General features: G+C 49.3%; 1 protein-coding gene across 22 annotated transcripts in view; it reads left to right on the plus strand.

The window, feature by feature from the left end:
• The window catches only part of LOC113250219 (apolipoprotein L2-like), a 29,567-nt gene extending 14,444 nt beyond the window's left edge, over positions 1 to 15,123 (plus strand). For 17 of the 22 annotated variants that reach the window (XM_048218134.2, XM_048218143.2, XM_048218141.2 and 14 more), the window contains one exon: positions 1,499 to 2,699. In XM_048218134.2, the coding sequence (XP_048074091.1) occupies positions 1,499 to 2,360 (862 nt within the window). In that variant the 3' untranslated portion in view covers positions 2,361 to 2,699. Of the gene's footprint in view, positions 1 to 1,498; positions 2,700 to 5,677; positions 5,748 to 6,725; positions 6,772 to 12,787; positions 12,831 to 14,130 lie in introns of those variants that run through there. The other 5 variants (XR_008960776.1, XR_008960775.1, XR_008960777.1 and 2 more) reach the window with 4 other exon arrangements.
• The last annotated feature ends 2,244 nt before the right edge of the window (positions 15,124 to 17,367 follow it).

Here is a 17,367-nt window from a genome sequence, read left to right on the forward strand (position 1 = left end):
TTCCTGACAGTCAGTTGGGGCAGTGGTTGGGCCCCAGCAGAGGACATCAGGCTGGGAGGAGAGAGCAGGTGCCAAGCAAGATGCTCGTTAAGGTGCCTTCTCACTCCGAGGTTTTGTTTTCTTAAATTCCAAGTGCCCAGAGTTAGCCAAACTGCAAAGTCTGAGAGCACAGCCCCTAAGACTGCTTTTACCTTTGGCACCAACTGCAAATTGGGGGAGGGTCCCCAAAGCATCCTGTGATTGGATCATTCCCTGGAAGCACTCACTGAGCTCAGCGAGAGCTGTCACTGTCAGTTACGCTGTGTTACAGGGAAGGACACAGGTTCCCATCAGCCAAAGAGAGAGACACTTGGGGCAGAGTTTGGGAGGGTTTCCAGTGAAAAGATTTCATTGTCCTCAGGAGACCTTACTGTCCTGTATTCAGTGTGTGGCAGTGCACCTGGAGCATTGCCAACCAGAGAAGCTCACACTGTGAAAGTAGCAATCATTGTGATACTTACTAAAATGGTAAAGAAGACTTAATTCATGCCCTAGGCGTCAAGAGTGTTGACATAGGGGGGAGAGATGGGGCTCACCTCAGTATACCATGAAGACAACTAGGAATTTATAGTCAAGGAGCAGGGCAGGGGAGAGGATGGGAAATCACTAAGAGGAGACATCAAGGTGAGAGGATTCTTGCTAACCTGACTCAATGGGTTCTTCCTAAGACTGGGCACAATAGGCTGTCACGGACAGAGCACAGAAGACCAAGGTCAAGGCCTAGTCACAAGGAGGCTCAGACAAGCCTGGATAACGTTTGGTCAAGGAGAGGGTCTTTGTCAGCCCATGCTCAGTGTACAGTTTTATTGGGGCTCAATCACTTGCTCCTCAAATGGCTGACCTGTCATCCTCAGCTCCCCATGGAAGTCACACTAAGGAGTTTCCAGTTCCTCCTTAGGTCAGAACTGAGAGCACATGCCCCACAGCCCCCATCATACATCATCTCTGAGACTGGCCAGTGACCCTAGGCCCAGGCAAAGGAAGACAGTCCTATCGTTCTAGGACACTTGACATCCTAGGTGGGGCCTATAGGTCACTTCCTAGAGCCAAGGGCAAAGGGCAGACCTCTCTGTGGATGAGGTTAATCCTTCAGTACACACGAATATTTGCCAATAAAAGTTTTTTGCTCCAACCCCACTTCCGTTTGTTCATCTATGGAGTTCCCAAGGTACAAACACTGTGGTCCTGACTGTGTGGACCTGTCCTTGACTGTGAAGCCATCTTCATCCAGTACCACCACTCAAGAGCTTCTTAAGTTGACATGGACTGACTTATTCCCCAATGGACGGAGCATCAGCAATGTACACAGTGTGTTTAACTTTGCAAGAAAAAGTCTTCATTTGTAAAATTCTTTTCCATTTGATTTACAGTAAACATTCTGTGGTTTATGTAGGATCGATGGAATGAAGCCCCCTTTACAGATAAGCTTGTCTTAATCACTTCACCTTCACTGTTGCAGGGAGGAAGCGGATACACTACGAGAAGCTCTTAATGAGCTGGAAGGAGCCATGGATATGGAGGTCAAAGATGAGCTGGCTAGGGAGAGGTTTTTGAGTGTGTTTCCCCAGTTGAAACTGGATCTTGAGGAGCGTATAAGAAAGCTCCGCGAGCTCGCAGATGATGTTGACAGGGTGCACAAGAACTGCACCATCTCCAAGATCGTAGCTGGCTCCGCTGGCGCTGCGTCTGGCATCCTGACCATCCTTGGTCTGGGTCTGGCTCCTATAACAGCAGGGGCCAGTCTGACACTCTTGGCAACAGGAGCAGGGCTGGGAGCAGCAGCCGCTGTGACCCAAGTGTCTACCAGCATCGTGGAATACTCAAGTCAGTCGTCCGCACAAGCCCAAGCCAGTCGCCTGACATCAAGTGATTTTGATGGAGGGGAGATAGCTGCAAGGCTTCTGCATGACAATATACCCGGATTTTTTTCCTCAACAGGTAAATTGGTTCAAGCCCTGCAAAACATTGCAAAGAATGTTCGTGCCATCAAGCTCGCCAGAGTCAAACCTAGCCTAGTAGTCAATGCCAGGCGCATCATGACAGCTCGGAGTGTCTCAGTTCAAAGTGGCAGGCAGGTAAAGAAAGCTTTTAGAGGTAGTGCTCTGGCAATGACCAAAGGAGCCCGGATCATGGGTGCGGCCACCGCAGGTCTCTTCCTTGCAATGGATGTGTACAACCTTGTGAAAGACTCAAGGCACTTGAAGGAGGGGGAAAAGGCAGAGTCAGCTGAAGAGCTGAGGCAGGATGCCTGGGAGCTGGAGCGCAAGTTGGAGGAGCTCACCAAGATCTATGAAAGTCTGACGGAGGGCCCGACTCCATGACCTCAGAGCAGGGCAGGGAGCAGGGACATGTGTGGGACAAAGACATGGAGTTACCTTATTAGAGGGGAAAAGGGCAAAATAAAGTTTTTGGGATGGAGTGTTGAGGAGTTGGGCATTTCTGTAGCTGAGCCCAGGGAGGGAGGGGTTCATGCAGATGGCGCCAGGGGTAGAGAGATGTCAAAGAGAGGAAGGAACATGGAACCTGGAATATGGAGGGAGGGGGCTGGAGAGTGAGGGGAATGGACTGAAGAGGACGCAGGGGCATGTTCAAGAGAGGTGTGGAGGAACAAGCAATGGGAAGGGCAGGAATAATAAAGTTAGAATTGTCGGAATATGCGAGAAGATGGTTGGTTTAATTTTTCCATCTTAATACTTAGTTCTGAGCCTTCCTGAAGTTAATAAGTGGTACTCAGGGCCGGATTTGACCACCGATCGGAGCAAAGACAAATAGGCTGGTCAACTGTGAGATGCTGGCAGTCTGGTCACAAGTGACCCAGACCCGTGGCTCCCCTTCCACGTCCCAGGAGCGACCGGGTGCTGTCAGCATGGATGCAATCCCCTTAGATGTCTCTGCCAGCCACTCTGATGACTTCAGAAGTCCCCATCGTCCTATGTCCAATTTGCAGCCCCTGCTCACCCCCCCACACTGTCCATAGACAGAGGAGGAAGCAGGAGGTGGGGTCCCTGCTCTGAAACACAAGTCATAAGGTCCAGCACAGCTGAGCCAAGCCCCTGTGCCCAGGGGATGGAGACACTGGATGGGCGTGCCATTTTGACCCCCATCGACTGACTCTTCCAGCCTCCACCTGATGATACCGTGCCGTCTACGGGGCACCTCCCTCAGCAGTGAGAGGGGGACTTGCCCACTGAGGCGGGATTGTCTTCACAGTGCGCTGAGTGGCTTATTGACCAAAGATGTTGCCCGAGACCCCCGCCTCTGGAACTGTGGTCATCCAGGGTGACTTTTCTTGTGATCCTCAGGGGTCAAGTAGAGCCGTATTTTCTAGTCACTAGATCTTTAGGGTCCCCAAGTGGGCTGGACTCGGCACATGTCCCCGAAGTGCAGATGCCTGTCCCTCCCCTGACGAGTCTGCAGCCCCGGCCTGGTTGCCACACCGCGGGGCTGTGTTCCGGGAGCCCGTCCCGTGCACAGTCCGCTCTCATGCACGTTAGCCCATCGGGCCGCAGCTCGAGTGGACATCGCATCGCCTTCTGCCTCTCACAGTGGTTTCATCGGCTTGTCACGCACAGGGCATGCTAGCGACAGGGTGACGAATCAGGAGGAAGGGAGGTTGCAGAAAAGTGACCAAGAAATAACCAAACAAGGAGAGGTGGAAAAAACACAACTTTAGGGGCGCCAGGATGGCACAGCGGTTAAGCGTCTGCCTTTGGCTCAGGGCGTCATCCCGGTGTTGTGGGATCGAGCCCCACATCAGGCTTCTTCACTATGAGCCTTCTTCTTCCTCTCCCACTCCCCCTGCTTGTGTTCTCTCTCTCGGTGGCTCTCTCTATCTCTGTCGAATAAATAAAATCTTTAAAAAACAAAAAAAACACACAACTTTAACCAAGTGTCAGAGGTCAGAGCATCAACGTGGCCTTGAGTTTGGCCCCTTCCCTGAGTTACTGGACCCAAGACACCACCTCTCGACTCACCTGGCTTTTCCATCTGCAAATTCAAGCCGAGCTCCTGGCCCACCCGTGGGTTGATCATCTCAACCCTGGAGTGTGATTCTTGCATCATCATTCTGTCCCTCTGTCCTTCCCTTAAAGCTGGGGGAGGAGCCATGATGCCCCAGTGACATGGGCCGGGGATCCCAGAAGGAAGGGTCAGGTTGGTTTCCATGTGCACAGGTGTGGGCGCAGGGAACGGGGGTGGGGTGCGGGGTACGGGCGCACCCCGAGCCCCTTGGCCAGGGCAAAGCAGAAAAGTCCAGAGCAGAGCTGCTGCTAGAGCTCTCCCAAGCCGTGGGGCCTTTTCCACTCAGCTTCTGTATCTGTGCAGGGGCTCATCTCTCCTAGGGCTGCCGGGGGAACCAGACCTGCCTGCGTGGCCGGTATCCCCACAGCACCTGGCACACACTCAGCTCTGGCCACGATGGCTGCTCTGCTCAGGCACCACGAGGGAAACAGGCCTTGCTGGCTCTTTGCATTTGCTCTTTCCTGACACTAGTCATCCTAGAAGAGTCCTCCTTTAGAGAGAAAGACATCTGTCATCAAACAGAAACAAGCCGGGTAGAAACAGCAGTGTTTCCTCAGCTCTCTCCCGCAAACGTCTGCATCCCTGCAAACGGCACTTGGCCCCCATGTCTAGAGAGTCCTGATTAGATCCAAAGGGGTGGGGGAAGACATGGACAAGGTGACTGGAAGACTGGATTTAAGCCCCTCCCCTAGGTGCCATGGGAGCAGAGTAGGGCACAAGGACTCTGCCAGGGAGGGTGCTGGAGGGCTTCTCAGACGAGGTGATGCCGGATTTGGGCTTTGAAGTCTGAGCATGGTTTTTCCAGGTGGTAGAACGAGGTGCTCCAGGCAGAAGGATCTACACCAGCAAATGCCTGGAAGCCACAGGGGTGTGGCACTCAGTGGCTGCACTCTGGGAAGTCAGCCATGAGCACCTGGCATGTTGGGCACAGGAAGGTGAATAAGGCAGGCACGCCAGGGAGTGCGGTGGGAGAGACAGAGAGGAGGGGGCTGGGAACAAGCCCGGGGTGAGGGTGTCTGTGGGGAGACTCATTAGCTGAGGGTCCTATAGTCTGTCAGTGGCAGGAGGGCTGAGGAGGGAAGGACCTGGAACGCAGGTGTGGGGCTGTCCCATTGAGGCAGTCAGGGCAGCCGAGGGATGGTAGGACATTAGGACTAGCCAGGTGTGTTCGTTTCATCAGGAGCTGCTTGAAGTGGATACTTTCAGTTTCCCTTTAGGTCCATATGTTTGGGCTCCTGGTGTGGTTACTGCACAGAGTCCCAGCCGGGTCCTTCCAGGTAAGAACCGCTGGATGTGCTTCAGCTCCTTGGTGAGCTCGGAGGGTGGGGTCCCCAGAGCAGGGAGATGTCTGGGCTTGGCTCCCTGCCCCCCACGGGGCCCTCTGTTCCCCCCACTGTGGGGCAGGAAGAGAAGAGCAGGCCTGTGAAACTGCAGCAGAAAGAAGGAGGGGCCTGGGGTGGGAAGGGCCACACCAAAGATGGTCCAGGCATCGAAACTGAAAACAGCAAACTGTAGACTTGTGGGGTCGACAATAAGGGCGTGAGTTTTATCTGTGTGTTTATGCCGGCAGAGGCAAACCTAGAAGTCTTGGGATTGTTAAAGTCCCATTTCTCCTCAGACAGCTGCGTCAGAAGGCCTGGTCTTCCCTTCTGTCCTGCCGGCGCCCACCGGGAGCTCTGTGACCCTGGGTGAGTGCCATTCCTGGGAATTGTTTGTTCACATCTCTAAAAACTTGTCTTTAGTCTTTCCTGTTGATTCATGGGGTCTGTCGTGTTTTGTGCGTGCTCAGCTTTTCTCTGCTCTAAGTATCGAGGGTACTGCCTCCTGGCCTCTCCCTGTAGTCTGACTTAGTTCATGGTGTCCTTTGCAATTTTTAAGAGGTCAGATAACAGAAATTTCCCCTTTATGGCATCTGGGATTTGCATCTTGCTTAAAAATTTCCCTACTGTACATTATTTTTTCAAACATGTCTTCCAGGACATTTGTAGCTTTTTCTCTCTAGCTTATATTTAGGTCCTGTTAGGATTTATTGATTGATTGGTTGATTTTGTACAAGCCTTTCAGTTTTTCCTTCTCCTTCTCCCCCTCTCTCTCCGCCTTTCTCCCTCCTCCTTCCTCCTCCCTCCCCCTCCTCCTCCTCCTCTTTCCCTTCCCCTTCCTCCTCTTTCTCCTCCCCTTCTTCCTCCTCTTCCTCTTCCTCCTCTGCCTCCCCTTTCCCCTCCTCTTTCTTTGTCCTCCTCCTCTTCTTCTCCTCCTGTTCAAGACATCTTTAACAGGTGCTGACTACAATCCATAGAAACCTGGCTTTTCTTATAGCTTTAAAGGAGCCTAGAGTGCACTAAGGAAATGACCCACCATCATTAGGGAGCAAATGTAGGGTGAGGGTGGAGGGAGTGGGGCCCAACATCCAGCCTGGCCTGGCCACCCTGGGGGAGGCGAGGCTTTGGAAAGTCCTGCCAAGGCTCAGGCATCAGGACAGCCATGTTTTTCTGCAATTCCCTCTTCTTCTTTCTCCTTGTATAAGAAATATTATGGCAGGAGTATGAAGACATGAGGAATTAAATGGAAGATTCCAGAAATCTGCTAGAACTGTCCAAAGCACGTTGAATCAGAAGGGTAATTCCTGTGAAATCTGAGACCTAGTCTTATTTGTTCTTGGCCTGCAGGAGCTTTTCATCAAGCTAGCCAAGACACCAGTGGAATTGCTGAGCGGTGAGTGAAGATGGCTGTGCTGTGGCTCCCATAGCTTAGATCTGAACCTGGCTGTGCCCTGGAGAGCCAGGGCAGAGGGTACCCCGGAAGGCCCTGGAACAGGAGTTCAGGCAGGGAATAGATAGGCCCCTGGCAGTGCTCAGAGTGGGACAGAGGAGAACACACAGAGAGGACTGCACTCAGGACAGCGCACATTCAAGGGGAGTCTGGAGTCAGTGGGGGGCAGCTGGTAGGGGAGGCAGCAGGTGAGCTGGGCTTCCACACACAGCTACACTTTTACAAGGTGAGGAAGGGGGGAAAAGGCATTCCAGGGGAAGGAAGTAGCATAAGCAAAGGCCTGGAGGCTGAGGTGTGACCAGAAGCAAGGAGGGGCATGGGCTGGCTCAGTCCTTACAGCCTGCGACTCTCCATTGTGAGTTCAAGCTCCATGTTGGGCCTGGAGCCTACTTCAAATAAAAATTAAAAAAGAAAAAAAGAAAAGAAGCAGGAAGTGAGGGGTCCTTGAGGGTGCCTGGGCCAAGGCACCACGGAGGCAGGGAGCAGTGCGGAAGACAGGAGTGGGAGCATTAGGGAGCCCAGGGTGGGGCCCAGGCTAAGGAGTTTGAGCCTGTCATAGTCCTCCCTTTCCCTGCCCGAGGAGCATGCCTGCAGCTGCTTGCGGGGAGATGCTTTGGTGAGAATCTGTGCTGCTGCCTCTGGAGAGCTTAGACGGAGCCGGTAGGGATGGGAGGGCTCCGTGTCCTGTCCGGGCTGTGCCGGTGGGCAGGGGCAGGCTGCTTCCCTCCTTCTCCTCCTGACAGCCGTGCTGGGAACTGACAACCTGCGGGCTAGTCCAAGACACCCTGGGTACTGATGTGGCAGGAGGGAGCACTGTCCAGCATCAAACCCAGTGGAGGCCCAAGACAAGGGTCGGGGCCGGCCAAGTATAGCAGAGGATGGAAGAATGGGACAGAGAGTGCAGACACATTTGCAAATGTTTGGCGTCATCCAGGGTCTGGCTCTTTCTGCCAGCACGCTCCTCCTGCTCTGCCTTTGCTCTTGGTCCTTGTGCTTCATGATGTCCTTTGGCTGCCTGGGGCTCCCTGCTCAGTGGGCACTCTGCTTCTTCCTCTCCCTCTGCCTGCCACTCCCCCCCCTCCCCCCGTTCACGCTCTCTGGCTCGCTCTCTGTCAAGTACATAAATAAAATCTTTATTAAAGAAAAGGACCCCCCCTTCATATTAGGAGTAATTGACAATTAAACAACCTGCATTATACTAACTCCTTGTTGCGTTACAACTTTTCACCCTTATAGCTACCTTTTTAATATACTTAGTCTCAGCTCTTCTCCTTTGGACATTATTGGGAATTATGGCCTTTCACAGACTCAGCCTGGCTCAATTAAACATGCTCATAACAAATATTATCAATTATCATTATTATTATTCTATGTAATTTGGTAGGATTCCCAGTGGGTGCCCTATTGAGCACTGCTCCGACCATTCCCGAAGCATCCTTTCCTTAAGGAGTAGGGGCTATTGAAGGCCTGTGGAGTTCAGTTTTCCTCCCAGGAGTCTTGCTGCCTTTGAGTGGAGTAAACGCATGGATGCCTGTGTGAGTGGGTGAGGGATTGCTAGATCATGTATCTGTCGAAGGGTGGAGTTCACTCTGATGACTCTAGGTTAACCTATGTTATCATCCCACTTTTCTTAGACAAGTTCCTTTCATCCAGCACCAAGGTTTCTCCCATGCTGACGATATTCACATCAGGAGTCAGGCTTATGTCTTATGGGCACTTGCTCCAGTTGCTCCCATCATCTTTAAAGGGTAGTGCCAGACACCAACCCGTTATTGGGGTTAGCTATTACTCGCTGCTATAAAGCAACACCCTCGTTATTAAAATTAAAAAAAATCAGAGTAATAAGTGCATATGGTTAAAACAACTCAGTTAGTACCGAGGGCTCTGCTCACCCACTTTCCCAATCGAAATCAATCACTTTTAATTTGTGGCTTTTTCTTGAGGTGGTTAATCAATATCTTTAGATGATATTCTTACACTGGGAGACAGAATAGGTGAACGTGTAGGCTCTGGAGACCAGCAGTCTGGGTGTGAATTCTGGCTCTGGCCCTAGCTGGGTGCTTTGGGTAAATTACTTAACCTGTCTGAGCTTCAGTTCCTTTTCTTACAGAGTCATGGGGAGAACTAATAGATGAGTTAATGCATACAAAGCACTTAGAACGGTGCCTGGTGCAAAGCAGGTAGTCCTCAGCCACAATAGTTAGTTTCATTCCCTTGATTTTTAAATTTTGATATGAGTTATTTATTTCTTACCAGGACAGATAATGATTTCACTTACTTTTATACTTTTTCTTACACACTTCCCCAGCTTCTCCTCCTATCATGCTATCACTAATTTTATGTCCTCGATTAGAATTTTTCTAGTTGTAACCAGTTTTCTTACACCTTTATTTCTTTTTTCTTTTTTTCTTAGCCTCTCAATTGCTGCCAGTATTTTTGGATTCCCCACTTTATACAATGAAGATATTAATCCTCCTTTCTTCAATGCTTCACCTCCCAATGTCTTTCATTGTACTTAAATTTACATATTGGAAATAAGTACATTTAGTTCTCATATTTCAATGGTCTCTTTTGTTCCAAAGGTTAAAAATGAAAGAAGAAGGTTTACATATGGTGATGTTTTCAGTATTGTTTACTGTAGCGCTAACTTGTGAAATACAGTTGCACATGCTTTCTTGTACAGCTTTAGTTTTTCCTGATTTTCTAATTGCTTATGTTTTCACCTCTTGCAATGTTGCCTTCAACATTTCCTCCATTTCTTTTGAACTGTGCCTTATGTAAGTATTGTATCAAGTCCCCTTTCCCCATAGAACTCTTCACTTCTTATTCCATTCTGGGTTGGTTGCTCTCTAGGCCTGCTACATGCCAGCTGTATTCCTCGGCTTCCTTCCTGTCTGGTAATTTTCGTGTTCCCTGGAGCTCATAATTTTCTGTCTCTTGGTTATTATCCTCCACCTTAGCGCATAAACACACAAGCTTCTTTTTTTCTGCACCTCTTTATCAAGTCATTTTCTAAGAAATGATAACAAATGGTAACTTGTTATTCCCCATTTAGTTTCATTTCTTCTATCACCTTTTTGTTTTATTTTCTGGAAGTTTTCCTGGACTTTTCCAACCTTTCCTTAGACTTCTTTAGTTTGCCATCACTTTCTTTAAAGATCTCTCTTTTGTCCCATAATTTTTTAGTCCCTTTTCAGTGCATCCTGTTCTCATTTTATGAAGAGAATACCTTTCTAATCTCCCTGAGGACGTTGGATCAAGGTTTAAAAATTATTCCCTGTAATTAAAATTATGTATTTCTTCTGTTATCATTGTTTTTAAGGTTTATTAAGTCCGTTGATTTTTGTTATTGCTGTTGTTCTTTTTTTAAAGTAAGCTCTATGCCCTACATTGGTTTTGAACTCATGACCTTGACATCAAGAGTTGCAATCTGACTGAGCCAGACAGGCGCCCCTTCTGGGTCATTTTTTATTGATCTTAGCCCCCCTTTCCATCTGGTCCTCTTTCTTATATATCGGATCCTAGATTGCCCATTTGTATTTAAAAGAGAGGTAAGTTAACTGTCAGGCTTTCCTGGAGAGTGATTGGATGAGGACCCCCTAGATGCCAGAAGACAGGAATTTTTTTTTTAGGATTTTATTTAGTTATTTGACAGAGAGAGACAGCCAGCGAGAGAGGGAACACAGGCAGGGGGAGTGGGAGAGGAAGAAGCAGGCTCCCAGCGGAGGAGCCTGATGTGGGGCTCGATCCCAGAACGTCGAGAACACGCCCTGAGCTGAAGGCAGACGCTTAACGACTGAGCCACCCAGGCACACCAAGAAGACAGTTATTTTATCTGGAGTCTTGCAGTTCTGCTTTTCCCCTTCTGGTGTAGACTTAGGCTGCTGTGAATATAGGATCGAGTGTGGGGTTGGTAACCTTCTTCCTGCTTCTCCTCCACCTCCTTCTTCAGTGTCCCTCTCCAAAGCTCTGCCTAGCAGACCATACTTGTGGCCTATTTGTTCTTGCTCTGTTTTTCTGATGGCACCTCCCTCTTGTCTTCTTTATTCAGGTATCAGTTCTCCATCCAATCTGCCTTCAAACATTTGTCTAAACCTCTGGACTCTTGTCGGCCCTGTTCTCCTTTCCCATTGGCAGTAGAATGAGCAGACGCAGTGTGTGGGTTCTTGAGTCCAGGAGGCAGATTTGAATCCAGTCTACCACTTACTTGATTTCTGACTCTGGGAAAGTCACGTAGTCTGTGCTGTAGTTTCTTATCTGTAAACAGGGATGTAAACGATACACAACTCAATGATTATTGGAAGAAGACAGGTTATTATTTGTAAAGTCTTAGAGCAATCACCAATGCAGAGCATAGGCCACACATGTGAGTCACTCTTCTCATTAGTTATGTTTACACCTCTAAGTACATTTGCTATCATTTCTTTCAGGTCTCAGGACGGGTAGTTGATAAATGCTCTTTTGCCTTCTTCAAATAGTGTCTAGGGGCACCTGGCTGGCTTATTTGGGAAAGCATGAGACTCTCGACCTTGGGGTTTTGAGTTTGATTGCAAATTGGGTGTAGAGATTTAAAAAAAAAAAGTAAACTTAAGATACTAATGCTTAAATGTAATCAACATTTGCTGTCTTTCCTCATCTCCCAAGGCAAGAGAATAACAGAACTAAAATAAATTTTCTCTCTGTATAAGGATCTGTTTTTTTTTTAAGACTATGAAGAACTGGTAAGAATGGAATGGTGGACACCCTCATATAGTGAGAGTGTGAATGTGAATTGGTTTAATTTTTTTTTTCGCAATGTGGCTCTGGGTATGAAAAAATTTGTACGTGCTGATACCTTCTGACCTAGTCATCCTGCTTCTAGAGACATCTTAAGGAAACAATCTCAAACGCAAAATGCAAAGTTTTATACAAGGAGATTGTTGTTTGCACTATCATTGAGATGAAGAATTAGAAGCAGTCTAACGTTCGAAGTTGGAGGAGGATAGCAGAGAGAAGAGGGCACATTTGGGAGGGCTCAGCAGTCCTAGCAGAGCTGGAGGGATTGCCCCAGGACTCAGCAGGTCTCTGAGGATTAAGAATTTGGCAGAAGCAAGGAGGACACAGGCTGGGGAAGCTGTGGCACCAGGAAATTGATCAAGGCAAAGACTGGTTCACGATGCAAGACATCATTGTGGAATGAGAAGAGTCATTTACAAATAAACACATATACAGTTGACCCTTGAATAACATAGGTCTGAACAACATAAATCTACTTCTACGCAGACTTTTTCGTTAAATATACGTACAGTACTGTATACGTACTTTCTCTTCCGTATGATTTTCTTAACATTTTCTTTTTCTGTAGCTTACTGTATTGCACGAATACAGTACATAATACATATAACAAGAAACTATGTGTTGATCAGCTCTTTATGTTATTGGTAAGTCTTCTGGTCAAGAGTAGGTTATTAGTGGTTAAGTGATGGCAACATCAGAAGTTATGTATGAATTTGAACGCACGGGGTTGGATTCAGCACCCCTAACCCCTGTGTTGTTGAAAAATCAACTGTACATGAATAAATGTTTTTGTATATTCAAGGAAGTAGAGCACAATCATCACAAACATGGGATTTGGATCAGAGACACTCGGGTTCAAGTCCTGGCTCTAGCACTGTTGTGAACACGTGGACTAACCTAAGTTCAGGTGCTGCTGTCTTCCCCATTCAAGTGGGAGCCACAGGAGCACCCACCTCTCTGGGTGTGTGAAGATGGTCAGTGAGGGAGCACGTAAGGAGCCCTGCCTGTCATAGACACTTGATCCGTATTAGCTCTTAGCAATTAGTAAACACACACGTTCCTGACTTCGAGGAATTTCCAGAGCATTTGTCCCATCTTTTCTTCTGTGTTTGGTTGTATTGCTTCTATAACTTCTCAGATGGCAGTCTCCTTGTCCGATTATCTGCTCCTTGTGCCCCAACAGGACGGCAGGAGTCTGGCGTGCCTTGGGAGTGAGCTGGAGTGAGGTGAGTAACTTTCCTTAAATATCAGATAGCAGAAGCCAGTAGACAGACAAGCGCATCAGGTAAAGTCTACTTTGGCATTTGTAAGCATCCCAGAGGAATGCACCAGAGACCCGGCCCCTCGCTGCTTTCTGCTGCTACAGCTGGCTCACATTTGACGCCATGATTTGTTCTCTCTTCCCCAGAGGTGAAGTGACACCTCCTTTCAGCCAGGACTCAGACGCAAGCTGTAGGGAAAACTCTGAGATCCCTCCCCCTAATGGCACCATGACCTTAGGAGCCCATGGGCTCAGCCCAGGTAGTCAACTTCCACTTCTCTGCATGATTCTTAGAATTGCAGGGATGCCTCCAGCTGAGTTAACCTACAGAGGAGTTAGTCCCTTGAAGTGTCCTTGATCCCCCAAGAGGGGTCAAGGGGAGTCCCCAACACAGGGGTCTGTAGGGACACTCTGTCCTGTTTTCTTCTCAGGTCATGACCAAGATGCTCATTTACTCCCACCCCTGCCACACTTCAAATCCATCAAATGACCCAGAAGTGAGGCAGGACAGCCCACAGGAAGGTGGGGGCCAGAAAAAGGGAAAGGAGGGAAGAAAAGGGTTCCAAAGCAGGTTGTGGGAAGAAGGTAGACCAGCAACCTTGGAGGCTTCTCCTGCCCTCTTGCCCTGTGCAAGTGTCCAGCATGGCTCAGGATGACTGTGGGGCTTCAGGACAGAGGCCATTCCTTCCAGCTGTCACACTGCTGCTAGCTTGACTGCTCGGTGAGAGTACGTGGGCCACTGACCTGGACCCCAGTGTGGTCTTTGCCAACTCCCACCTGTGTGACCTGGAGTGCCTTACCTAACCTTCCCTGTAAAATGAGAATATTTCCTTGCGTTGTTATGAGGATCAAATATAATGTGTTTCTCTGGTTTGAGCCAGACTGTTACAAAGTGTGTCCTCCCTAAGTATTGTTGCTGTCCACTCTACCTGGAACCTGTTAGTGCCAGGTGGAAACCTCCCCTTCCCTAGCATCCCCTGGCCCCCCACGGCTAAGTGAGGGCAGGTGTCCTGTGTCCCCACTATAAACATCTGCTTATCAAATATGAAAGCGGAGCAGGAACTGATTCTATTGATCTCAATATCCCTGCCTAGGCCGGCTCTCAGCTCTTTCCTTGCCCCCCCCCCCCCCCGCCGCTGATCCATAAATACAGAGATTTAGCGCTGTGGCTTCCCTCAAGCTAAACCCTGGTTTCCTCTCTCCCTTAGTGAAGCAGGAAAAGAAAAAAAAACTAAACAAACCTTCATTTATTTCTTTCCATCTAGAAAGCGAAGCACTTGTCGAGGAAGTCATCAAGTGTTTCCAGAACTCAGTGAGCTGAGAGGAACTGCACTTCTTGCTGACAGACCATGAAGCCTGGGAGAGATTCATGGCTAAGGCCACATTGTCCAAGTAACGCCCGAAGAGGCCCCAGGATGGTCACCCAGGTCTCTGCGGGGCTGTATCCTGGGGTTGGGGTTGAGTATGCTCCTTCTCAACAACCCATGAGGAATATGTCTTCCCTGACATTTGTTGGCAGTGAATGGCCTCGGATTGAGAAGAAGTGAACCTGCAGAGGGCAGGTGATGGGACCTTGGCCTTAACCCAAAGCAGACCTGTCTCTGCCTTGGTCTCTTCATCTGCTTAATTTTATCATGAAGAAACGAAGATAATGCATGTAAAAGGCTTAGAATACTGACTGACACATAGTAGGTGCTCAGTTAATGTTAACTTTTTAGGAGATTGCTGAGAAGAGACAGGGGCCAAGGGTCTTCTTCCTGGAGATGTGGGCCAAGCATGGCTTCCTACGGGACAAGTCAGAACAGTGACACCTTAGTCTGGCCCCTGGGGATTCAGACTAGAGCCTTCCCTCCCCATCTAAGGAGTTCTAGGAACATTCAAGATCCTGCTGGCCCACGAGGTGTGGAGGCTGGAGTGGAACTGGACCGAGCTGATTGGATCCTGACTCCATCTCTGCCCAGCTCTGGGGCTCTGGAGCTGTATGTCTTGGAGTCTCAGATTTGTCATTTATTCAATGGAAACAATAATTCAATCTGATAAGATTGTGATGAAGGGGCGCCTGGGTGGCACAGCGGTTGGGCGTCTGCCTTCGGCTCAGGGCGTAATCCCGGCGTTACGGGATCGAGGCCCACATCAGGTTCCTCCGCTATGAGCCTGCTTCTTCCTCTCCCACTCCCCCTGCTTGTGTTCTCTCTCTCTCTCTGACTGTCTCTATCTCTGTAGAATAAATAAATAAAATCTTTAAAAAAAAAAAAAAAGATTGTGATGAAGGCCTTAGTGTGAATGTGTGGTGAAAGGTGAGGAACCAAGTGCAGTCATCCTGCTCAAAGGCCCAGGAGACCTGGATCAGGGCCAGAGCTGGCGGTCAGGATAGAGAATGGGGGGTCCTGGTTGGAGGACTATGTAGGCTTGGGCAGCGGGGCTGGGACTGAGTGAAACTCTAGGGCACAAAACCTGAGGAGTCCAGGATCTGGCATAGGTCCTATGATTGGGAGAGGAGACATTTCTTCAAACCCTTCTTTGATCTCCTCACCACCGGGCATATGGGGACATGCGGGGCTGTTTCCTCCATACATGTCTGGGAGCTGGTGGGTCTTGACTACCATTTGGAAGCCTCTTCTCTTCTACATAGAGCAGCCCCAGAGCAATAGAATGAGGTGTGTGGCTTTGTGACAACTCCAGCTCCACGGGGGCAGCTGCCAATTCTGTACTCTTTGGGGGATTCTGAGCCTCAGAGGTCCCCACCAAAGAAGAAAGTGCTTCCTCCACTAATTTGCCCAAATGGAGGTCATTTCCGGCTTAGGGATTCATATAGAAGGTTCCCAAAGTCTCTTCAATCTTTAAGAGATGTTGGAAAGTTGCACATGGCCTTGGGGTACCACCTAGAGTATGAATTAGGCTGGTGACACCTGTGAGGTCATGAGCTGGGTGGTGGCTCGGGAGTCCACGCTGTGAGCTGGAGAGTCTGAGGGGAAGCAGGGTGGTGGGTGTCCTCCCTCACAGTCAGTTGGGACAGTGGCTGGGCCCCAGCAGAGGACATCAGGCTGGGGGGAGAGAGCGGGTGCCAAGCAAGATGCTCGAAAAGGTGCCTTCTCACTCCGAGGTTTTGTTTTCTCAAATTCCAAGTCCCCAGAGTTAGCCAAACTGCAAAGTCTGAGAGCACAGTCCCTAAGACTGTTTTACTGTTGGGACCCACTGCAAATTGGGGAGGGTGTCCCCAAAGCACCCTGTGATTGCATGATTCCCTGGAAGCACTCACCGAGCTCAGTGAGAGCTGTCACTGTCAGTTACGCTGTGTTACAGGGAAGAATACAGGTTTGCATCAACCAACAAGAGAGACACTTGGGGCAGAGCCTGGGAGGGTTTCAGTGCAAAGCATAAGTTGTCCTCGGGAGACCTTACTGTCCTGTATTCAGTGTGTGGCAGTGCACTTGGAGCATTGCCCACCAGGGAAGCTCACACTGTGAAAGTATAAACAATGATTGTCATACTTACTAAAATGGTAAGAAGACTTAATTCATGCCCTAGCTGTCAAGAGTATTGTCACAGGGGAGAGAGATGGGGCTCACCTCAGTATACCATGAAGACAGCTAGGAATTTATAGTCAAGGGGCAGGGGAGGGGAAATTGTAAGAGGAGACATCAAGGTGAGGGGATTCTTGCTAACCTGACTCAATGGGTTCTTGCTAAGACTTGCGACAGGTTGTGAAGGACAGAGCACCGAAGACCAAGGTCAAGGCCTCGTCAAGAGGAGGGCAGAGATGAGCCCAGATAACGTTTGGTCAAGGAAAGAGTCTTTGTCATGCTCAGTGTACAGTTTTTTGGTTTTTTTTTTTAAAGATTTTATTTATTTATTTGACAGAGAGAGAGAGAGCCAGCGAGAGAGGGAACAAAAGCAAGGGCAGTGGGAGAGGAAGAAGCAGGCATCCAGCAGAGGAGCCCCATGGGGGCTTGATCCCAGAACGCTGGGATCACGCCCTGAGCCGAAGGCAGACGCCTAAGGACTGAGCCACCCAGGCGCCCCTCAGTGTACAGTTTTATTGGGGCTCAATCACATGCTCCCGCATGGCTGACCTGTCATCCTCAGCTCCCCCTGGAGGTCACACTAAGGAGTTTCTGGTTCCTCCTTAGGTCAGAACTGACAGCACGTGACCCAAAGCCCCCATCATACATCATCTCTGAGTCTGGCCAGTGGCCAAAGGCCCAGGCAAAGGAAGAGAGTCCTATCATTCTAGGACCCTTGACATCCTAGGTGGGGCCTCGAGATCACTTCCCAGTGCCAAGGACAAAGGGCAGACCTCTCTGTGGGTGAGGTTAATCCCTCGGTACACACGAAGATTCTGCAAATGAAGGTTTTTCTGCTCCAACCCACGTCCCTTTGTTCATCTACGGAGTTCGCAGGCTACAAACACAGTGGTCCTGACTGTGTGGACCTGTCCTTGCCTGCGAATCATCTTCATTCAGTACCCACCACTCAAGAGCTTCTTAAGTTGACATGGACTG

Source organism: Ursus arctos, unplaced genomic scaffold (assembly GCF_023065955.2).
Source record: "Ursus arctos isolate Adak ecotype North America unplaced genomic scaffold, UrsArc2.0 scaffold_21, whole genome shotgun sequence".
Taxonomy (NCBI): Eukaryota; Metazoa; Chordata; class Mammalia; order Carnivora; family Ursidae; genus Ursus; species Ursus arctos.